Source organism: Aquarana catesbeiana, linkage group LG13, assembly GCF_042186555.1.
Source record: "Aquarana catesbeiana isolate 2022-GZ linkage group LG13, ASM4218655v1, whole genome shotgun sequence".
Taxonomy (NCBI): Eukaryota; Metazoa; Chordata; class Amphibia; order Anura; family Ranidae; genus Aquarana; species Aquarana catesbeiana.
The window spans coordinates 119,792,446-119,817,884 of NC_133336.1; the positions used below are offsets into that span (position 1 = coordinate 119,792,446).

General features: G+C 41.7%; 1 protein-coding gene across 1 annotated transcript in view; it reads left to right on the top strand.

Moving 5' to 3' along the window:
• AKAP6 (A-kinase anchoring protein 6) overlaps positions 1–25,439 on the top strand; it is a 412,130-nt gene that overhangs the window by 183,119 nt on the left and 203,572 nt on the right. Inside the window, exon 7 of the mRNA XM_073609738.1 lies at positions 19,240–19,394. Coding sequence (XP_073465839.1) covers positions 19,240–19,394 — 155 coding nt within the window. The remainder of the gene's footprint in view (positions 1–19,239; positions 19,395–25,439) is intronic.

A 25,439-nucleotide genomic window follows, 5' to 3' on the forward strand; every position in this document is an offset into this window, starting at 1 on the left:
GTTGAATGCTTGGATAAGGGTCTGGAATTGATTTTGGGGGGACCCCTACGCCATTTTTAAAAAATGTTGGCACATGGTTCCCCTTATAACCCATACCAGACTCTGGTATGGATTTTGGGGGGACCCCTACGCAATTTTTTTTTAAATTTGGCGCAGGGCTCCTCTTAATATCCATACCAGACCTGAAAGGTCTGGTATGGATTTTGGGGGGGACCCCCATGCAATTTTTTTTTTCATTTTGGTTCGGGGTTCCCCTTAATATTTATACCCGACCCAAAGGACCTGTTAATTGACTGGGAGGGGGGGGGGGACCCATGCCATTTTTTTAAATGAGTTTTATCTATATTGAAGGGATCCGACAATTCATTACAGCCGCGATCAGTTTTAAATTACTTTTTCTCCTTTAGAAGGGTCATTTTGCTGTGGTGTTGTTCTAAACATGGGAAAAATGTGCCACTTTACAGGCATACTATAGACACCCCCTAGGCACAATATTTATAGCAATATTTCATTTTTTTTTTCACTTTAAGCATTATTAAAATCACTGATCCTGAAAAAACGTCAGTTTTTAAAACTTTTTTTTTTTTGCATTGATACATGTCCCCTGGGGCAGGACCCAGGTCCCCAAACACTTTTTATGACAATACCTTGCATATAAGCCTTTAACATGAGCACTTTTGGTTTTTCATGTTAGTGTCTCATAGACTTTAACGGGGTTCCGCGGCTTTCGAATTTGGCACGAACACCGCATAATGTTCGTTGCTCGCCGAACGTCCGAACAACCAAAGTTCTGTTCGCCCATCCCTAATTATGACATATTCAGAAGGAGAAATTATGCAGGCAAAACAACTTACTAAGCACGGCCTTGGCAATAAGGGCGAGAAGGGAGCATACAATTACATCAATATTCTGAAAGATGAATCACAATTACTGACTGTCAGCCATGGCTCCCAAACTTTATTAATAGAGGAAATCCATTCTGCTGATTTTTCCCTCCTTGTCTGTAATTTATGGTGAGTGTCCATTTTACTAAGAGCAACATCATATGTACATATAAAGGTATCTGAACCTGAAAAGAGGGCATTGTGACCTGAAATATGGAAGGAAGGTGAATAACAACTCCAGTTTTTACAGCCGTTGTGACAGATTCCTACCGTCACTTGCAATAATCAAATCGTTTTGCGGTCCCCTTGCGAGTAATAATGAGCACTTGCAGAGGTCGAAAGTGTTCACTATCTCTTGGAAAACCTTTGTGATAGATGAGAAATCATTCCCTCTTCCCTAGGGAGTAGCGAACAATTCTTTCACCATTTGTGCTCTAATACCAAATATCAGCCCAGTTAAGGTGTCACTACCCTTTACATAACAGTGGGAGTCACATGCTGGTTATCTAAGTATCTAAGCTACGGTATATGAGTCTATGCACCTAGCTGCGTTCTGGCTTTAGGAAGAGGCATGCTGCGATCAGCAGACGTCTTGTGGTCAGAAACAAAAAGACCAATTAAAGCTGCCCTGTGCATAATAAAAGAGATGCTCAATTAAAAATACAACAGTAATACAGAAAGAGCGAATGTACAGTTTCACATGCCAACTAGAGTTTATTATGCAAGTAAAAAAACTAGACAATGCCTAGAGAAATGGAAAACTCTGGCCTGATGAATCTCTACTGTCTCACACTGATGAAGCGATCAGGATATGTTGAAATCCACAACCCTTAATTGATCTAATGGGATCAGCAATCCAGTCTGCTTATTCAGTGGGTAGTAGTATTGGGGTGCATTTATCTAGAACAAACTGGCTGGAGAATCTCATCAAATGCATTGCTGTATAATGCGTTTTGTAATCCTCTGGGAAATAATTTGCAGCACAAGTCAACAAAAATGTTTGTAATGGCTTCAAGGATAAGAGCACTCATTATCTTAATATGTTGTTCATACAGATGTCAATGCAGGTATGTGGATGAAACAAAATATTTGACTTTACCATCCAATACTAACAGATTTGAAGATGGGCATGTTACAATATGGTATCTATTTGAAGTATTTTAATATAAGCTTGCAATCTGATACAATATAGATACTACCTTATGAAGTGGCCAAGCAGCATATGCTAATGAGAACGTATTAAAGGATAACTTTAAAACCTATACCCAGACTACTTTATGCACTAAAGTATTTACATATTCTAAACAAGCCCACATTCACCTCTGAAGCTAGTGGCATTGTGGAGAAATTAAGCTTTAAACATCACAATACAGGCAGTGAAATATAAGTTCTTTTGCTGCTCAGACAAATACCTGTGTGAAGCAGATACCTTTTTTTGTTACTTCTTGTCTGAAGTTACAGTTCAGATGTTCACATTGGTGTGTTATACTTTAACTCCCAGAAAATAAATTTGTAGAGGTGCTTTTTAGTGACTAAAGGGTAAAAGTAAAAGTTTCATCCCATTGCTATGATCAGATCTGAGTGAATTGTGCTTGCATGGGGTAATCTAAACCAGAGAACAAATGTGTAATATATTGAAACTTACCAGTACTTAGATATGCATTCATTGTCTTTTTTTGTCAAGATTTCATCTGATGGCGCTACTAACAGACATCTTTCCCCCTAGATTACAACGCTTTTATACTGTAGTGGTTGTATGCAGGAGCAGCATTGTACCCCTAGGCTGCTTGATCCTAATTTGGACTACCGTATATACTCGAGTATAAGTCGATCCGAGTATAAGTCGAGGCCCCTAATATACCACAAAAAAATGGAAAAAACTTATTGACCCGAGTATAAGATGAGGGTGAGAAATGCAGCAGCTACTGGAAGTGGAAAAAGAGAGTCAACAATGCCCATCTGCAGCTGCATACCTCCCTTTGTCCTGTGCAGCCTACCTGTATCCTGTGCATGTGTCCTGTGTCCTGTATATGTGCATGTGTCCTGTGTCATGTGCATGTGTCCTGTACATGTGCATGTGTTCTGTGTCCTGTACATGTGTATGTGTCCTGTACATGTGTATGTGTCCCTGTGTCCTGTACATGTGTCCTGTACATGTGTATGTGTCCCTGTGTCCTGTACATGTGTATGTGTCCCTGTGTCCTGTGCATGTGTCCTGTGTCCTGTGCAAGTGTCCTGTGTCCTGTACATGTGTATGTGTCCCTGTGTCCTGTGTCCCTGTGTCCTGTGCATGTGTCCTGTGTCCTGTACATGTGTCCTGTGTCCTGTACATGTGTATGTGTATGTGTCCTGTGTGCATGTGTCCTGTGTGCATTTGTCCTGTGTCCCTGTGCAGCCTACCTGTGTCCTGTGCAACCTCCCTGTGGTGATCTCCATCCTCCCTGTGGCGATCTCCATCTTCCGATCAGCGTGTGATAATACACTTCCGCGGCCATTCCACTGTTCAAAAGCCACGCCTCCTCCTCGTCTGTGATAGGCAGACCACTCAGCAGTCAGCCTATCATGGACATTCTCTAATTCTCATACCACGGACGAGGATTAGAGAATGTCCGTGATAGGCTGTACACTGACAGCTGGGAAATGGAGTGTTCAGCCTATCACAGACGAGCAGGAGGCGTGGCTTTTGAAAGCTAGAATAGCCTCCGAACGGTATTATCACACGCCGGCCGCCGTCTGCCTGCATGGCACGCTGATCATGCTGACAGATGGCGGTGACTCGAGTATAAGTCGAGGGGGGCACTTTCAGCCCAAAAAAGGGCTGAAAAATTCGACTTATACTCGAGTATATACGGTACATATCCCAACTTTCATAACATAGGAGTAGGTGACATCTTGTACATGGTAACCTGGGCAGGGCTGTTAAGACTCCTTGATATTTCAATGCAGAACATGCATTGTGTTGTTGCAGCTCACTATAGGAAGTTAGAAGCTGCCTTTATTTTTGTAAGGTTCAACAGGTATTTTTATGGTTTTATCAAACAGATATAACAAACCATTTTCAATTGTATATCTAACAGGACAACACAGCAAATAAGGATGCACTCACATAGGGTGCACTTTCAAGTGCGGGCACGGTTCACCCCGCTGGTCCTTATGAGTAGTGTGTGTGCTCTGAACCATGCCATGAGAATGATTAGGTACACCGTGCCCAGGGCCAGTTGGAAGAGGTGGTCTCAGGTGCAGCTCACTTATGGTCTGGTACAGTTCACTTATGGTCTGGTACAGTTCACTTATGGTCTGGTGCAGTTCACTTATGGTCTGGTACAGTTCACTTATGGTCTGGTGCAGTTCACTTATGGTCTGGTACAGCTCACTTATGGTCTGGTACAGTTCACTTATGGTCTGGTGCAGTTCACTTATGGTCTGGTACAGTTCACTTATGGTCTGGTACAGCTCACTTATGGTCTGGTACAGCTCACTTATGGTCTGGTACAGCTCACTTATGGTCTGGTATAGTTTGCTTCAGTGTGAGTGGAACATTGCCTGAGAACAGAACTCTTAATAGATGATTGGGCAGAGAAGCAGGGATCATTGAGTTCTGGTTGTCAGAGGTGATAGTGTGCCTGGGAAAACTTATAGTCCAATATGAGTGTAGATCAGTGGGGAGGAGGGACAATAGAACCCGGGAACAGTTTAACTTAATCATGCCCAGTGTGAGTGTACCCTAAGAGGAGATCTTTTTTTAGGGTTTACATACATTTTAACCATTTGCAGTTGTGTCATGTTCAGGGTTGCCAACCTCCCACTACTTTGTTTACTGACAGAACATGAAAAATTTACTGAAAGAGAAAAAAAAATTACTGGCAAAAATTTTTTTTTTTTTTTTTTTACTGACAGCCTGAAAAAATGACTGAACTCCTATTAGAAACTAAAACAATCAATATTTAAACAGCATAAACACAATCTACAAACACTGATAAAACCTATAACAGGTACAGTGCCTGGAAAAAGTATTTATACCACTTGAAATTGTCCACATTTTGTCATGTTACAACCAAAAATGTAAATGTATTTTATTGGAATTTTATGTGATAGACCAACACAAAGTGGCACATAATTGTGAAATGGAAAGAAAATGATAAATGGTTTTCAATTTTTTTTACAAATAAATATGTGAAAAGTGTGGTGTGCATTTGTATTCAGCCCCCCTGAGTCAGTACTTTGTAGAACCACCATTTGCTGCAATTTCAGCTGCAAGTCTTTTTGGGTATGTCTCTACCAGCTTTGCACATTTAGAGAGTGAAATTTTTGCCCATTCTTCTTAGCTCAAGCTCTGTCAGATTGGATGGAGAGCGTCTGTGAACAGCAATTTTCAAGTCCTGCCGCAGATTCTCAATTGGATTTAGGTCTGGACTTTGACTGGGCCATTCTAAAACATGAATATGCTTTGATCTAAACAATTCCATTGTAGCTCTGGCTGTATGTTTAGGGTTGTTGTCCTGCTGGAAAGTGAACCTCCGCCCCAGTCTCAAGTCTTTTGCAGACTCTAGCAGGTTTTCTTTTAAAATTGCCCTGTATTTGACTCCATCCATTTTCCCATCAGTCCACATTTCAAGGGGTATGAATACTTTTTCAAGGCACTGTAATTGGCCTGGCATACTTTTATAGAGTTGACACAGCATGACAAATTATCAGCCAGCCTGCTGGAATACAGTTGAAAAACAAGTTCTGTTATGCATGCAAAGGTGAGCAATGGGCATGACCAGATTGTATCTAATAGTGGGAGTGGCCTAAAAGAGGTTAATTAAACAGAACCACTCCCTGACCACCTACCTCTAAATGAATACAGCAGCTGTTCGGATGAGTACACATTGTCATGGCCTCGATACTTAGCTTCATAGGGGGCTGATTTTAACTGAACATGTCAAGTTTCAAAGGCAGCTTCGCCTGTCGAACTTGCCTGTTGAGCTCAATGGGGCTGGGCAGCATCCACAAGACAAATGCATGGCTTGTGACCCAGTATTTCAATGGAAATTTAAATTCAAATTCAGGAGGCAGCAGTATCACCTCTTGCACTAACAGTGGGAGGGTCTTAAAGAGGAATTAAATACCAGGCACGTGTTAAGTACAGAACGCAGGGTTTAGGTATGCACTACAAACAGAGTGCAGGTTTCAGGAGTGCACTGCATGCAGTGTGCCATTTTCAGGGTTGCACTGTGTACAGAGTACAGGCGTGCCCCCTTTTCCCCCAAATTGGCTCCTCCTCCAGTACAGTTCTCTACTCCCAATTCCAAATCTCTCTCCTTGAGAGTACCTGATAGAGAACTGTGGCTGCAGACGAGCAGGATAGGTTACTCAGGAGGAGTGTATAGTGTAACTGCAGGGCACGTGGGGCTGTGGGCACAGGCTTCAAGAGCTGTTACCACCAGACAAGCACCGGGTTCCAACTACCTATCTATGCAGAGAGGCAGCAGGCGGAGCACAGTTGAGATGCCTGCTCCTTCTGCCACCGGCTCCGGCCTGCTTCTTTTTAAAAATAATCCCAACTGGCTCCAAACTCTGGATAAGTGGCTGCTGGTGCTGCATCAAGCTGTCAAGGGGTTCTTTCTTACACTTGCCGAGCCAACACTAACCTGCCTGAAAAAAAGGACTGATTTTTACTGACATCAAATTTCTCAAACAGACATTTACTGACAGCTGTAATAATCCCTCATTTTTACAAACTGTCAGTAAATTTACAGGGTTGGCAACCCTGTTATACCATAAATGTTGCTGAGTACAGTACATTTGCCTTGACTGGGCACTCTGCTTCTTCAAATATATAGATTGTTATGTGATATGACTGCATACCTCCCAACATTTTGAGATGGGATTGAGGGACACCTACTAACAAATGTATGTAGGCATAGGACACGCCCCCTGCCACACCCCCTTAAAGGAGAATTAAAATGTACAAATGCAGCAATTTAGGAATTGGATGAAAGGTTTAGCACTGGGAAACACTTTGAAAGATAAAAAGTGCATTTTATATACAACTATATAGATCTGACCAAAATGAGAGACAAATGAGGTGGAAAGAGGGACAGAGGGACATTGCTCCAAATCAGGGACAGTCCCTTCAAATCAGGGACAGTTGGGAGCTATGCGACTGCTCCACGTTTAGTTAGGTGATTTCCTTCCATGAGCCCTATACACACAGGGTAACCATGCTGCTGATCTCTTTAGAACAGGAAGTGTGTTAATGGCAGGATCATTAGAGAAAAAAAAGCCTGAAGAAAGAAAATGAACGCAGCCAGCACATCTAAGGATTGATAAGCTGCAATAAATGACATAGTTCATCTTGGGTGTAGACAATAAAAAGAAAAATTGTAAATATGTGAAGATTGTGGATTTTTATCAAATATGAGATAAAGCTTTTTTGATCATATAAAATAACTGTTAGGACAGTAACTTCTCCTACATGGGATGGATTATTCTATTAATAGTGAACAGGGTTAATTGGTCCATGACCATCCTCTCTTCTGTTTCCATCCGCCTTACTAGAGAGGGCAGTATTTGTCATTGGCTATCTTACAGGGTTTAGATGGTACAGGCTGCCCTTTGTATGCAGTGAGACTTCCAGCTGTGACTTGTTACTAAAGCATGAAATTCTGCATGAAATAGTAATGAGGTACAGGGAAGGCACACAGTGACGATGAGTATCATACTGTGTGTCAGTAAATAACAAGCTGACTTTTGATGTATTATTAATATTTACATTAACACGGAGACCTTCGCTTACAGTGACAGAAATTGTTATATGCACACATTGGTCCTTCTGTTATGCATAGCTCTATAGTCACCCACCTGCTGTACCCTAAGGTATTTATTTTAAATAACTGTAATTTTCTCCTGGGTCATGGTCACTCTTCTGTTAGGCATTGGTGTAATCCCAGTTCAGAACATGAATACCCAGTATTCTATTATTTTTTTTAAATGGCATCTTCTACATAACAAAAACTCCAGTCAATTTTAAAGGATACATGCAATCATGGCAAAGTTAAAGCGGACCTTCAGTCATTTTTTCAACTTTCCATCTATTAAATCTTCTGTCCTTGCTGTTTTAACTTTGGATAGTAAAACATTTTTTTTTCTGCCAGTAAATACCTTATACAGCCCACTTCCTGTTTCTTGACTGGTAAAAAGCCTAGGCTTATGACATCATGCACAGCTCTCTCTCTCACTCTCAGTCTCCTGAGAGTTTGCCAGGAAGGGAGGGGGGATGAGTCATAAGAGGGCCAATAAGAGCTGCAGGGCTGCAGAGCTGGAGCTGTGCCTCTGTGTGTCTGTGTAAATCCAGGAAGTGAACAGACAGCCATTTCAGCTGCCCACAGTTAAAATGGATGCAGCCAGACTTAGTGAAGGGAGATTTCTGTAGCATATATCGCAAGTACAGAATCACAGTATATATAAAATAATATGCAAAGTGGTTGGAGGGAAGCTTCAGAATGGCAAAGATGTTTTTATTACAAATTATGTGAGCAGACTGCAGTTCCTCTTTTACATCCATGAATTTGTATATACTGTAGAGCAACTTAGTAATTATAATGTTTTATGTTTATTTTCTAACCAAACCATCTTATTCAGTCATAGCCATGTATTGGCATGCTACAGCTCCATAGCTGCTCACTTGTGCCTGCCTGTTTTTTTAGCTCGGACACAGGAAGGTGGGCTCTGTGTCACGCCACTCATTGTATACTACAAAATAAAGCAAAACTAAATGCATCAATTTAATGCTCTCCCAAAACATTTGAGGCATGCTTAGGGTTGCCACCTGTTTGGGATTCACCTGGACAGTCCGGGTTTTAGATCCTGTGTCCAGGTTTCAGACCACCTGAAACGCGTACACATCAGTGGCAGCCCTGCAGCACCAGTCCTCCTATCCCCCTCTTCCCCCCTGTTGGCTTCCAGTGCTTGTAATTATATTGGTAGGGGGGAGGATTTAACTGGGGTACAGACTGACCTGGAAGGGGGGGATTATACTGGGGGACAGACTGACCTGGGGGGAGTTATACTGGGGGAGAGACTGACCTGGTTGGATTATACTTGGGGGTCAGACTGACCTGGGGCAGGGAATTATACTGGAGGACAGACTGAACTAGGGCGGGGGATTATACTGGGGGACAGACTGACCTGGGGGATGTACTGGGGGGGACAGACTGACCTGGGGGATGTACTGGGGGGGACAGACTGACCTGGGGGGCATACTGGGGGGACAGACTGATCTGGGGGGGTGTACTGGGGAGAGACTGACCAAGGAGGGATTATATTGGAGGACAGACTGACCTGGGGGGGTGCACTGGGGGACAGACTGACCAAGGAAGGATTATACTGGAGGACAGGCTGACCTGGGGGGGGGGTTACTGGGGTACAGACTGACCTTGTTTGATTTAACTACGCTCCTTAAGCTGCTCCCATCATTAACACAATTTGGCCACACCCACTGTTCATCACGGGACACTACATGCACTGCAATGCTACTCTCATTGGGGCACCCAAAGGTGTCCCAGGTCTTTTACAATCCTAAAGTGTAAACTGCACAAAAAACAATTGCCGTGTGCCGCTAGAGTGTTCGGATTTGGCTTGATGAAAAGGTGGCAACCCTAGGCATGCCGTAAATATTAACTATCACAGTTGCTTTTGCTCTCAACTGAACTGTCAAGCCATATATCTGATGCCAAAACTGATCACATGTGCAGCACCATGGCAAGATGGCAGCTTTCTTGGCTGCAAAGAATAGGAGGGTTTTGTTCTGCTTTCAGATAAATGCAGACCTTGCATAAAGACAGTAACTGGACATGCTTGAGCATATGCCCTTGCTCAGTAAAATACTGGAGGGTTCTAAAACAGTGTGAAATAAAGTGAATTACAGGTGAATTCTGGGCAAACTGTTACATTTACAGCTGAAATACACATGAACTGTTTTACCTTACAAAGACTCTCGATGTTCAGTAAGGTGAAATCAAGCTTCCTTGCAGTCTATGGCGTAATTGTAGTCTTAATATGGCAATGCGTAGATTTTTTTTGTTCAGCCTGTGGGCTAAGGGAAAAAAATTGAACTGATTTCTCAATCCGCACTGAACAGTGCAGGTCGACAAATCTCTGTGGCCATTGCATTCTTTTGCAAATTTTGGATGGCTCATCAGGACTTAGCTAAAATCCACTCAATGTATGGACAGCACAGAACAATGCAATGGAAACCGATTGGCTTATGCCCCGTACACACGGTCGGATTTTCCGATGGAAAATGTCCGATCGGAGCGTGTTGTCAGAAATTCCGACCGTGTGTGGGCTCCATCGGACATTTTCCATTGGATTTTCCGACACACAAAGTTGGAGAGCAGGAGATAAAATTTTCCGACAACAAAATCCATTGCCGGAAATTCCGATCGTGTGTACACAAATCCGACGGACAAAGTGCCACGCATGCTCAGAATAAATAAAGAGAAGAAAGCTATTGGCCACTGCCCCGTTTATAGTCCCGACGTACGTGTTGTACGTCACCGCGTTCAGAATGATCGGATTTTCCGACAACTTTGTGTGACCGTGTGTATGCAAGACAAGTTTGAGCCAACATCCGTCGGAAAAAATCCTAGGATTTTGTTGTCGGAATGTCCGAACAAAGTCCGACCGTGTGTACGGGGCATAACAGTGCTGTAAATTTTTATATACAACACCCCATCACCTTCCAGCCATACATGGATCAAAATTTTTCCGGTTCAGCAGGGACCAGCCGAATTTCAATCCATGTGTGGGCAGGTTGATTGCGGGATACAGTGATGGAAAAGCATGCAAAATGCATTTACTGATTACTGTACTACTGATTTACTGATCATTTTTAATTATTTTAATTTTGAAACTATTGCATTACTGTATTGAAAGGTGTTTTCTATGAGCCTGTGTAGCACCCTGGGGTTTAGTCAGGGAGATCCTCACAAATTTACTTGCAAGGAATAGTTATCTTGGTCGAGTAATAAAGATCTATTGATTTCTCCCTAAGTTTGGCCTTGTTGCACTTTTCTCTTCTACCACTAGCTGGACGGGTGCTTGGTGGTACTAGATATGAGATGGGCAACCCAAAGTCAGGTTATGATCATATGGAGTATCTCAGCCAATGGCCAGGGGTTTTCTTGAATCCCTTGGCCTGCTGGGAGAACCAATATATTCGGGTGAGGTCAGGTGATCTCTGTTCTGTGCCAGCTAGACGACTGTCTGGGTGGACATGTGTCGTATGCCCTGGGCTGCTAGGCCATAGATTGGGCCTATCCGGGCGGGGGGGGGGCATCTGGCTGCCAGGCTGTGTGAGGGCCTATCCAGAAGTAAGAGGGCAGTGCAGGGTTGGGACTGCGGCTTGCAGTCCAACCAAAAGTGACGGTTCTGTCGGCCTGAGAACCTGTCAGTGTCCGGAGGTGGAAGGGAAGCTGTCGCCACAAAGGGTCCAACAACCTTTACCAGGGACCACAGTGAGTAACTGAAGCAAGTACCAGGACCATATTCTCACTGAAAGGGCACGGTGGAGAATCGGGAAACTTCAGGCGGTGATCAAGTCAGGGACCCAACCCGCGGAGGAGACGCTTGCAGAGCAGCCTTGCGAGTCAAGTCAGGGACCTCGCCGGTTAGCAGGGGTGAAGCTTGAGAAGTATCTGGAGTGCCAAGCTAGGGACCCAGCAGAGAAGCAGGGGTGACGCTTGAGGGAGATACCACTGCCAACCTTGGAGGAGCTTAAGGGATTCAGAGTCAGTGAATCAGAGGGTCTAGTGAGAGACCAGGAGCTCAGTGTTGAAGAACTACAAGAGGCAGATGTAGTGGAGCTGAAAGGACTGTTACATTTGAGTTAGGAACTGTTAAAGACTGTTACCATAGGAGGAGACAGCATTCCTGCATGTGCAGAAGCGGCACCTTGTCCTCCTATTAAAGTCTCGGAGTTTGCCAATTGGATCTATAACTACTTAAGGGTGTCCTGGCCCTAACCCTCTTTCCCCCAAAAATACAAAAAGGACTGTCAAAAGAAAAAAAACCTCTTTTACATCCAAGAAGTGTCTGGCGCTCAATGACTTTCACCATCTTTGCACCCACTATGCTTTACAACCCACTACATATTGAAGAATGTCAGCTATCTTTGGCATTGGAGGTCCTCATTAGACTGGACAAGGCCGGAGACCTTGCTACACCTGGAAATCAGATCTAAAGCTAAACACCAGGCAAACACACAGATGAAATATACAAATGGGAATTTTGGAGCTGTTCTGGAGTATGCACGCATGTGCGTTTTGTTAAGAATACTGAAACAAAAAGTCTGTGCACATGGTGACCAAAACCTTCCATGGACTGTGGAGGCAGAACCGCATATAAAACTGTGTTAAAAAATATTTTTATTGTAGAAACATTCAGTAAAAAGGACATGTGTACTAGTAAAGTCATTGACATATCAGCCTAATATCATACTTAATATAGCCTGCAGACATCAGATGCATCCAAAGGGTTGCCAATGCCGGAAGCAAGGTCAGCCTAAATTAATTGATTTGATGACAACCGACGTGTTTTGGACCTGTAGTTTTTCCTCACGGGAGGTAGTGGGTATTCCCAGAGGTTCCCTCTGTTTGAGCGTGCTGAGTGCAGGTATTTGGAATACATCTCACCATAAGATACTTGCTTCCTTGGTCTGATGCCACAGGGGCCTTTTGCCCCATCAGGGTCCTTGTGAATAAATGTTAGGCCGCTTGCTGCGTTTCGATGACCCTTATGAAGTGTTTCCATGCAGCTACCCTCTCAAGCCGGTGTTCTGCCGAGAAAGGTCCGCCGGCGGATAAGGACCCCCCTGTACTGCGCAGGCACAGCGCTTGTGAAGTACGAAGGACTACGGAGCTGGCGAAAATTGAGGAACATAAAGAGCTGTGAGTGAGCTGTACACCGCGCATGCGGAATTAACATAACATTGTACCAGACGATGCCCCACGCTCCCGATGCTTGTGCTACTCTGCAAGGGGCGGATCTGTTATTACTGTTATATCGTGTAAGGGGCGGATGCCCACAGATATAACAGTAAAAATAGAGCGTAATAATAGACCCGCCCCTTGCTTAGACGATATAACAGTAATAATAGAGCCACCCCTTGCAGAGTAGCACGAGCATCAGGAGCGTGCGGCATAGTTTGGTAGAATGTCATGTTAATTGCGCATACGCGGTGTAGAGTTCAATCACAGCTGTTTATGTTTGGCAATTTTCGGCATTACCGTAGTAGTTTGTACTGTGCAAGCGCAGTGCATTCCCAGTACAGGGGGGTCCTTATCCGCCGAGGGAACTTTCTCGGCAAGACACCGGATTTAATGTGATTCTACTGATCTATTGCATGTATATGGTTGATTCCCAAGTAAAAATACCCACTATCACCCCTGAGGAAGCACTACTGGGGACATGTTGGGTGTCATCAAATCAGTTTATTTGGGCTGATCTTGCTTCCGGCATTGGCCACCCTTTGGATGCATCTGATGTCTGTAGGGTATATTAAGTACAATATTAGGATGATATGTCAAGGCATTTATGGTTATTTGTTGTAATGTCATTTTATTAGGGCACATGTCCTTTTTTTTGAATGTTTTTACAATAAAAATATTATTTTTTAACACAGGTTGATATGCTGTTCTGTCTCCACAGTCCATGAGGGGTTATGGTGCACCATGTGCACTGACTTTTTGTTGTATTGATATAAAGGATGTTGGCAGACTGATTTATACCACACTCTACCTCCACACTATTTCTCTGACTAAGAATTTTGGAATGGATCTGGTGTTGTTTCTGAGAGAAATTCTGCAACAGCAACAGAACTGAACAGGGAAGTTTTGGCTTTTCTATAATATCCAAGGCAGAGTGTTTTCAGCAATGTGCTGCCTGCAGAATGAATTTATAAAGACTTGATTTCCATGGTTAGAAAGAGTTGTCAAGTATTTGGAAGGAGTAAAGATTTTTCTGCATTATTTTTTTTTTTTTTTTTAACAGTAGATTTTCTGCATTATTAGAAAAGAATTGTTGTGGTGGTAAAAATGTACCAAGAGAGGACATTGCCCTTTTTATAAGGGTTTTGCTCAAATGGTAGCTTAGCATATCGAGCTTAGCATACAAACTGGTAAGCATTGGTTTGTTGTAAAATGTTAAGACGATTCCTGCAACCCCCCCCCCCCCAGCTGGGTTCAAGTTGGAAAAGATCGATGGGGACAAATAAAAATTATGTGCTTTAGGATGACATGGGTATTTTCTACAGGTATTGCAAGAAGTATGGACATAAAAAAAGGAATGCCAGGAAGTGGGGCATACTAATTGCAGCAAGGAAGGTCATATTTCCAGAGAATTCACCAAGGTTATAACATACAACTTATGCCAAGAATCAGTAGGGCATTAATATGCACAGTGCCCCCAAAGAAAAGAAGAAAAACAGCAAACAGAGAATAAACCCAAAGTGGAAGAACAGAAGCGAAAAGATTTCCTGGAAGACAAAGTCCCCCCTGGAAGGGAAACTGAGAATCACAAGGCAGATATGGAATAACCTGTGATGTTTGAGGAAGATGAGGAAGAAGAACAATAGAGTACAAGGAAAAAGGCAAAGATGTCTGATCATGATAAGGATGAACCCGGAAGAATTCCTACAAACAGAAACAAAGCAATTTTTTAAGGAAGGTTGACTATCAATTTCTGAATTGCAGTTTATCTATTGGAGGGTGTTACATAGGCTTGAGCAGTTGGGTGCCCTGGTGGTAGAGAAAAAGAGGAAGTGTATTATTCAAGCATTTATTTAAAGTAGATAAAAATGTATTCAGACTTTTACGGTACCAGCATGAAGGGTAACAATGGTTAATGCAGTAGCAGAAGGAAAGATGGCTCCAGGTGCTGAGTAGTACAGTTTTTGAGTGTTTTTTTTTTGGGGGGGGGGGGTATTTTAGTAACCAAGTAAAAGGGACTTTTTTTCAAGAATAGGATGTGATTGTCATGATAATAAAAATAATTGATACCAAATAATGCAATAACTTTGCTCTGATACCATTGGGTTGAGAATGCCTGATGCATTACTTGAGCAATTTTAACTAATGGTAAAACAATAAAACCTGAAACAGCTGTATGTAGTTTATAATAAATGGCTTGATAATACTAGGCTATATTTGCACTGCACCAGTGGTTCTGGGTGTGCATCTGGCTGATGGGACTTAAAGGAATAATTTGCATGGTTGTGTCCACTGTCCTGAAATTAGCAATAATCCTCTCATTTTTGGGATAAGTGATAGAATGAGACATGTGAATAGCTTCTGTTCTAAGAATTCTTTGCTATGATGTATTAATGAATACAGAGTTGCAATAATCTGCCTCTCCAATATCTATCAGCTGAACCTCTAACTTTAATAAATCTGATGTGGTTACTATATTCAGTATATCTTACTTCTCTCAATAAAAGGTTTCACATTTCAGCAAGAGATTAAAAGAGAAGTATGACCAAAGCTTTTTTTTCCATACGTCTCTTCTGGGTCACATGGGTGCACTTACTTTTGCTCTCCTGTGAACCATTCCATATATCTTGACCATATTGTTGGGATCCGCCCAGATGCCTGACTGGCAGCTAGCTCAGCCTCTCAGCATGCCACTGAGAGGATGAGAGCCAGCCGCTCCTGCCCCCTTCCCAGCCCACCACTCCAGTGAGCATTGGAAGGGCAGAGCAGTGATTGGTGAATAATAGTCATTGCTGTCTGCTCAGAGCGGACCAAGAACTGAGTGATTAGCAGTCATATGATCGCTCAGTTCTCAGACTTAGAGCCAGTGAGGATCAGCTCTCCTTAAAGTGTGTTCCCCACTGGCTGGTCCTCAGGATCACCTATCCAACATTAGTAATGAGCAGCATTAATCATAGAGATAAACCCTCTTGCAGCTGGGTAACTGTTCAAGAATTTACAGTCACTTCTCTTGTTCTCTTGAAGGTTGGAATTCCATTTACGCCAGCCTTTCTTCAATCTTTTTACCCTGAAGGAACTCATGAATAAACATTTAGGTCCCCAGAAGCATCTGCTTAAAATAATTGTATCTACAACTTAAAGCACATTAACATGATCAATAAGATGTAGGTATAATAATTAACATAGGAATGAGTAGAGTGGCATATCTAGAGTACTTGACACCCACGTGGATACACTTTTTAACAACCTCATGCTTTGTATGACAATATTTTTTTCAACAATATTCATGAAATTAAAATGAATCAATATAATAATGGAAAAAAAAGAAATGAAGGTAGACATACTTTGATTGTCAGTGTAGTGTCGCTTTACATAGATGGTCTCTAAAGAAATGTCTCCTTACATTGGTCGTTACCGTGAAGAATCCCCTTACACTTAAGGTGAGTGGGAAGAATCCATCTCTTACAAACAGCTAAAAAGGACATTTCTGTTAGTGGTAACGTATCTGTAAAACAGGAGAAGAGGCTGTAAAGTTGCCATGCAATTTGTTCTGCAAGGTGACATTAGGCCCCAACACTATGCAGGCATCATCATGTGAGAGGTCTATCCACCACTGCTCTAACAACCACTGGAGGAACCCTAGTTGTGAATGTCTGATCTAAGATATGTGGTGTGTCTCTGTAATAACTGCCTTCATGAAAGTTATGAGGCTCTGTCTTTCTACAGAGACCTACAGTGTATCAGTCAAGTGAATCCCGCTGTATGCAGGACATTATTACAGTGATATAGAAAAGAGAACAGATTGAATCCCAGCCTGCAGGTGAACAATAAACACCTGGACTGATTCTTAGTGATAGTTGTATTTTTGTCACCTGATGGGTGCTTGGAGGGAAGCCGGTCCTGACAGTTGGAAAGTGGTACATAAACTCCATCTATTGCTGTAATAAAACCTGCTGTGACAATTGGTCTTATGATTTCAGTGAGTGTTATTCCAGTTCATCAGTGATTTAATGTGCTGTCCACGAGTGATGGTGTGTGGAAAATTATATTGAAGTTTATTATCTTTGATCATTTGGGGCAGTTAGAGTTGTGTCTTTTTTGTTTTATAATCTAAGTGATTCAATAATCGTATTGATTGAACCAGTTTTCTCTTTATGTAGGATTTTCTAGGATTGTGCAGAACTGATTTCATCTGTTCATTGTTTTGACTGCTGAAGGTGAAATCTGATTTGTTTTTACATCATTATTCCTCATTACACTGCATTCTTAAATGAGCCTCTAAATAAATATTTATTACCAAACAGGTAATTTATTTTTGGGTTGCACTGAACATGACAGATGAAGACTACTGGAATTGTGTGTGATTTAGAGAATGCACCCCAAAAATACACAGACAATTGACATACTTGTATAGTCCAGGTGGTCTTTATGGCATACTATACCTGGTGATAAGTCTGTATTTACACACAAGAAACTCTATATCCCCATTCATTGAAAAGTGAAGAAGGAAAATAAGGGGGAGATTTACTAAAACTGTTGCACACAGAATCTGGGGCAGCTGTGCATAATAACCAATCAGCTTTTAGGTTTTATTGTGAAAGCTTAATTGAAGAAGCTAAAGTTAGAAGCTGATTGGTTCCTATGCACGGTTGCAGCAGATTCGGAGTGCAGCAGCTTTAGTACATCTCCCCCAAATTTTGATGCAGTTTTATATGATCAGTGTTCAGAATGTGGTTAGGAAATTTGCATGTTGGGGAGACTTTACCTTACTTCAGGACAGGAAATGATAGGTGCAATTTTCACTGTCACGGGAAGTCACAAAGAGCGATACTAACCTGGCAAAGGTTTTAACTTGCCCCATTTTATTGAAAAAGTGATTGCTAATGCCCATGTCCCAAATGGAGAGATCTCCTATAACTTCCTTTCCTGACATTGTGAAAGGAAATGGGTATACAGACTGCTAATAAAAGTGCTGCAACTCTTACCTACTCTGTCCAAAATAAAAATACATTTTTTTATAAACAGTTGAACATAAACTGTTCTATTAAGTCCATTTGTCGCTAGAGATAATTTATGAATATGTTTTTTTTACATGGGAATTTTTTATATGGGAATATCTTGGAGCACCTAGGGTAAACCCACCGAAATACAGTAAGGTTAAGGGCTCATTCACATGGATGCTCAGCCCCATACAGGGTGAAAAGCCATTTGTTTATTTTTCTGTCTAAATGCTGAGCTTTATGCAGGCATCCCATATAAGTGAATGGACACATATCAGTAGTATGAACTCACCTGCACAGTTGAGTTTGACAGGTATGCAGGGATGGGTGCATAGCCAAGATACATAGGCACTGTATCAGGGCCCATGAACCTGTCCTTGTGTACATGTTAAATTTGGCTTTTCTGGTGAGCCCGTACAGCTGATGCATGTCCATTCACGAATATGGGCTGCCTGCACACAGCTCAGTGCTAGGACAGTAAACAAGCAAAAGGCTCTTCACGCTGTATAGGGGTAAACACACAAGAGCCTTGGAGCTTAGGGCCATCTTTGAAATATCTTTGAAATACTTACAATGATAATGATGGTTAATTTGTAAAAATATCTAAAGGAATAATTGTGTATTGCCTTCAGAAGCCAATGACATTGGATGTATGGAAGAGCATAAATAACAAGTGTATTTGCTTCAGGGATTGTGAAAGATAACTAGACAGCCCTTTTAAACCCCCCTTATGACTGTGATTCATTCCACTGCAGCCAGCACCAAACAGAAGTGGCACTGGTACTGGTCCTTCAGCCTCCTGCTAGTGTCTAAATAATACATACCTATTGCCATTTGCCTTCAAGCGTCCAGAGGGCACTCTTTTGCTTTCCTGTGGCAGAGTTGGCAGAAAGCGATGCGGTTCTGGCTTCCTATATAAGCCAACACATTTTGTCACAGGTAGTTATTTACAACTGATTTACAACATTCTTAATGGAGTGTGTCAGGGAAAGAGCGCCAGCTGTATGCCTCGCTAGAGGTTAAAGTGTCCTCCACCTTTGTGATGGTGCTAACAATTTTGGCGTTGCTGCAGATGCTCACTAAGTGGTCACAGCTGTTTGCAGTAAATAGCCATTCAAGGTAAACACCACTTTTTAATTGCATTTACCTTACTAAATATCCCCCATATGATCATGATATTTAGAGCCTATGAGCCTTGCAGAATGCAGCACAAGACACCAACACAAAGCTTGCATATTGTATATGACAGAAAGCAGCTCACTGCTTCAAGCAGTACCAAAGACATGTACACTGTGCCCTTTCTCATGTACACATATTTAGTGCTTTGCTGATTTATCCTGAGTATTTTTCTTGCACTCAGCGTGTTGTATCATTCTGAAACAGGTTTCCAGGAGATGGTGCAGATGATTACTGCTCAATGGAAGGAGCTACAGAAGCAGATACGGAGGCAGCACGGCTGGATCCTAAGTGCTCTTGATACTATCAAGGCAGACATACTGCAGACAGATGAGATGCCAGAGATTATGAGTGAACCACAGGTGAGACAGAGTGCAAGAGAAGAACTTAAACTGACGAGTAGTCAGGCAGGATCAAATTATTCATATGAAGTGATCAGTCTGAGTAGATGTGATCTACTAGCCATATTTTGGTATGCATATAATTTCTATATTATATCCAAGCACACTCAATTTTATGTTTTCTACTATTGCCTAATCTTATATATGTTTACTAAAGGCTTCCACAATGGACTATTCTTTCTGCATGAACTAAAATTAGGAAGGTTGACTCTTTTACCCTATCTATTTATCTCTTGCTCTATTACTTGGGCAAAGGCAATTTTAGTGCCCCTATTCAGTGTACACAAGCCAACATCGCTTTGCTGCTAACATGGGAAGCAGATGATACAAACCCTAAAAACATAAATAATGCCATGGTCATCAGCAGAGTATATTTTTACATTAGAAACACAAAGGTGAATATGGTAAGTACAAAAAGCTGCGGTATAGCAAAACTATCCAAGAAAATAAAAAGAGAATATTGCATTGTATCAGAGATTTACCCCAACTCCCACTGGTTAGCCCACTGTAGTCTGCAACAGCTAGATTTAATAGGGCTAGTTGGTGCCAAGATGGCTTAAAGCACCAGACTTGGAAACTCATTGGATGTAATGATTTTCAATTAATAAACTGAATTGTACACTGCACTTTAGGATAGGTAGTTTCCCTTTTTTTTTTTCATTTAAAGTTAAGAACTCATATCAAAAGCATACTCACCAAACAGACAGTATTTCCTTGTATATTTATTTACAGTCAGGTCCATAAATATTGGGACATTCACACAATTCTAATCTTTTTGGCTCTATACACCACCACAATAGCTTTGAAATGAAACTAACAAGATGTGCTTTAACTGCAGACCTTTAGCTTTAATTTGAGGGTATTTACATCCAAATCAGGTGAACGGTGTAGGAATTACAACAGTTTGTATATGTGCCTCCCACTTTTTAAGGGACCAAAAGTAATGGGACAGATTAACAATCATCCATCAAACTTTCACTTTTTAATACTTGGTTGCAAATCCTTTGCAGTCAATTACAGCCTGAAGTCTGGAGCACATAAACATCACCAGACGCTGGGTTTCATCCCTGGTGATGTTCTGCCAGGCCCCTACTGCAACTGTCTTCAGTTCCTGCTTATTCTTGGGGCATTTTCCCTTCAGTTTTGTCTTCAGGAAGTGAAATGCGTGCTCAGTCGGATTCAGGTCAGGTGATTGACTTGACCATTGCATAACATTCCACTTCTTTCCCTTAAAAAACTCTTTGGTTGCTTTCGCAGTATGCTTTGGGTCATTGACCATCTGCACTGTGAAGCGCCGTCCAATGAGTTCTGAAGCATTTTGCTGAATATGAGCAGATAATATTGCCCGAAACACTTCAGAATTCATCCTGCTGCTTTTGTCAGCAGTCACATCATCAATAAATACAAGAGAACCAGTTCCATTGGCAGTCATACATGCCCAAGCCATGACACTACCACCACCATGCTTCACTGATGAGGTGGTATGCTTTGGATCATGAGCAGTTCCTTTCCTTCTCCATACTCTTCTCTTCCCATCACTCTGGTACAAGTTGATCTTGGTCTCATCTGTCCATAGGATGTTGTTCCAGAACTGTGAAGGCTTTTTTAGATGTTGTTTGGCAAACTCTAATCTGGCCTTCCTGTTTTTGAGGCTCACCAATGGTTTACATCTTGTGGTGGACCCTCTGTATTCACTCTGGTGAAGTCTTCTCTTGATTCTTGACTTTGACACACATACACCTGCCTCCTGGAGAGTGTTCTTGATCTGGCCAACTGTTGTGAAGGGTGTTTTCTTCACCAGGGAAAGAATTCTTCGGTCATGCACCACAGTTGTTTTCCGTGGTCTTCCGGGTCTTTTGGTGTTGCTGAGCTCACCGGTGCGTTCTTTCTTTTTAAGGATGTTCCAAACAGTTGATTTGGCCACACCTAATGTTTTTGCTATCTCTCTGATGGGTTTGTTTTATTTTTTTCAGCCTAATGATGGCTTGCTTCACTGATAGTGACAGCTCTTTGGATCTCATATAGAGAGTTGACAGCAACAGATTCCAAATGCAAATAGCACACTTGAAATAAACTCTGGACCTTTTATCTGCTCCTTGTAAATGGGATAATGAGGGAATAACACACACCTGGCCATGGAACAGCTGAGCAGCCAATTGTCCCATTACTTTTGGTCCCTTAAAAAGTGGGAGGCACATATACAAACTGTTGTAATTTCTACACCATTCACCTGATTTGGATGTAAAATACCCTCAAATTAAAGCTGAGAGTCTGCAGTTAAAGCTCATCTTGTTCGTTTCATTTCAAATCCATTGTGGTGGTGTTTAGAGCCAAAAAGATTATAATTGTGTCGATGTCCCAATATTTATGGACCTGACTGTATATCTTGGTCCATCTGATTGACAAACATTATGAGAATATCTATATGTTACTTTTGAATGAAAGCCACTAGTAGTATGTTTAGACTAGCCATTCTTGACCAGAGTTCTTTGGAACACTAGGGTCCCTCCAGAGTTTACTGGGGTTTCTTGAATTGCTGGTTGACCTCTCCTTTATTGGTGCCTGCAGAGTTCCAGGTCCAATGCCACTTAGCAAAGCCGGAATATATGACACAAATTATGTTTTTAGCTTTTTGTATGAGTGGCCATCCGACCAACACTGTAAAGGTTGCATTCTCCCTACCAACCAGCAATGAAGTGGTTTTAGTAAAGATTCTCTGAGACACAAAAACTATTTTTGGGGTTCCTTTGGAGTAAAAAGGTTGAGAAAGGCTGGTTTAGATTGTATAAACTCCACTATACAGGCATACCCCACTTTTAAGTACACAATGGGACCAGAGAATATATGTAAAACGAAAATGTACTTAAAGTGAAGCAATACCTTTTTTCACTTCTCAATGCATGTACTGCACTGCAATAGTCATTTACAAGCATAACTGATTACCTAGGCAAGCTGGCCGACCCCAAAATCGGATATGTTGTAGACCTGGGTCCCCTCTCGGTGCTCCCCAAGTTTGGTGTCCATGTCACTTATGGTTCGGGAGCAGTGCCGTGTCAAGCTAATCAAGATTTCCCATAGACGCCAATGTTAAAAACCAGGAGCAGTGCCATGTCAAGCTGACCAAGATGTCCCATAGATGCCAATCTGTCCGTACACGAGAGTGTACATAAAGTGAGGGTACACAAAGCGGGGTTGCCTGTATGTATGCTTTATGAATTTTCAGAGTACAAAGGACAAAACAATTTTTATTGTTTCTTATGATTGAAATTTTAGATTGTAAAGTGATTGTAAACAATCACCTTGTAAAAAAACCCATTCAGTTTAAAATAGAAATTAAAGGCAAAATATTTGTGTATAGATATAAAAAAAACATTATACAAACACTTTTTACCTTTTTTTTTTTTTTTAAATGATCACATCCCTCTGTTCTCAGCTGCATAAGAGCTCTGGAGGGAGGAGAAGCAGCAGCATACTGGGCTTCCCAGTGACAGCTAGAGAACTGACCACAGTGTCTCCTGCTTAGTGTGATCAGTTTTTAGTGGGAAAGCAGAGGGACTGGCAGGGCAGGATTTCAGACAAAGGAAGCAATACGAAGAGAAGGGGATACTTTCTAATAAGAGTACAGCAGGCACATATCAGGAATATGAAATGTTTGGCTTACGTACCCTTTAAGTATAATCTATTCACATTTGCACGGTTTGTGAACCTTAGAGCGCTGCAAATACCCAAGTGAGCTGGTGTCCTTTATCAGAATATTTAAATTTTCTCAACCGTTTCTGTTGTAAGATTTGTAACCCAGTGGTAGGAATGCTAAATAGGAGGTCACACATAGCGCCTTATGATTTTTGGTCTGTGTGTGGCTGTTAGAGGGAACCCCAATAAAAAAATTAATTTGCACAAAAATTGTTGTATTTTTTAAAAAAATGGCTTGGGGTAAAACAAGTGCTTAACGGAGTTCTTTTTTAAGTCACACAATAAGTTATGCATGTAGAAGTGAAGGGTTAATGTTGTTTGTCCTTCACGGACTTTGCCTTATACAATTGTATGTACACCTTTACCCAGTAGAACACAAATCGCTGTGTTCCATTGGTGTCACAGAGGGGCTATAAAATATTTGTTGCCCTAATAAATCATAATAATGATTCTATTCTCTGACACATTTAGTCACATGACTGCTTCTAACGAGCAGCTTGACTAATTAAGAAAAAAGGAGGTAGGGGCAAAGGCAGTGCTCATTAGTCTGTTGCTGCGGGTCTGTTAGTGGAGGGTAGCTGTGCCAGTCTAGTCTAGTTTTATTGTAGTTGGTGCAATGCAGCTCTTCGTACTGGCAAAGGGGTTAAACTTTTTACTATTTACTTACACAAACCCTTAGAGGACACCATTTTTCCTCCTTAGACATATAATATATCTCAAATATATGCTCACTGAACAGTACCGCGTCATTAAAGTTGTACAAACACACTCCGTTCTTCTCTCTCCCGACACCCATAAAGCCGTGTATCTTATTACCTTCAACATATGTTCTTGTTGTTGTTGACTGTGTGTGGTGTTTTCCTTCCATTCCTCCTCCCTTTCGTCCCTCCTAAATAATCCCCCTTAGAGCTGTAAAATATTTTGAATGCTGATTATTTTGTCCTCAGAATCATAATGCAGTAGAGTGAATGCTTTTCAAGATTTCTCTGACTGGTCCACAAATATGCATACGCTGAGTCCTTCCCAGACAATTCACTGCAGTCAGCGACTGCATGAGGGCCATTTAAGCTTCAGGTAGGCAGCCACTAAAGAAGCAATGTTTAGTGCTGACCATTGTTACATCTCTGGGGTGAGAGCCAGCAAAGTACTCCACAAAGCGTCATTTGTACCAAGGCTGGTTCATAAAAACAGTAGGAAAGAAAACTGAAGGTTTTATTCATAACAACCAATCAGAATCTAGCACTGATATTTTTTTATAGTGGACAGTAGAACACGGGAAAGGATGCTATGGTAAGCAAGAAGATCCTCTTTCTTCTTCCAACACATACAGTATAAATCAGCTTTATTATACATTCTTATCTTTTTTAAGCCCACCTGCAGCCAAAACATGTTTGATTTAGATGCCCTGAGGAAAGGTTTAAATCTTTGTCATGTATGTATTACTGTTTGTGTCCTTATTGGGTAGACGTTTCATTATTTCCTGTTCTAATGATGGATGTCACAGGGACAGGAAGTCAGAGGACGTCTCTCCAATGGAAACATGAACAAAACTAAAAACACTTAGCTTTTTGAAGAATGGGAAAGAGAATGTTGATTAATTACTGATATTACCCATGCTCCACCAACTGATGATATATTACTTGCTTTCACCCCCGGTCAACCTGTCTATGGTAGGGAGGAGCAGAAGCTGTATGTAAGCTAAAAGTTGTAAAGCGTAAAGCGTAAAGTGGTTGTAACCCTAAAAAAAAAAATCCTGTTCCCTCATAGCAGGTTAGACAGTGCTTGTGCTGTCTAACCTGTCCCTCTGTAAGCTGTAAAAAACCTGGTTGATCCTGCCAGTTCCTGTGTCCCCCTGTGTGTACTGACCAAAGTAATCATGGCTGCTGAGCCATGAGATGGGTGAACTAGAGATACTGTTGTACAAGGAGGATTTGGATTTTGTGGGAATTTCAGAGACCTGGTTCAAGAGCTCTTATTATTGGCTGGCAACCATTGATGGGTATACCCTTTATCACAGGGATAGAGAGGGTAAAAAAGGGGGAGGGGTATGTCTGTATATCAAGAATAATGTACAAGTGAATGTGAGAGATGACATCACTAAGGGAGCTAGGGAGGAGGTGGAATCCTTCTGAGTAGGGCTCCAAAGGGATGAAGCTAGGGGGAAAATAATACTGGGAGTATGCTATAGGTGGGGCAGATGGATCTCCTACCACAATTTGGATTAGCAGCAAGGATGGGAAGTATTATCATAATGGGGGATTTTCATGGTTCAGATGGTAGACGCACCAACTAGAAATTGGATCTACTGATTAC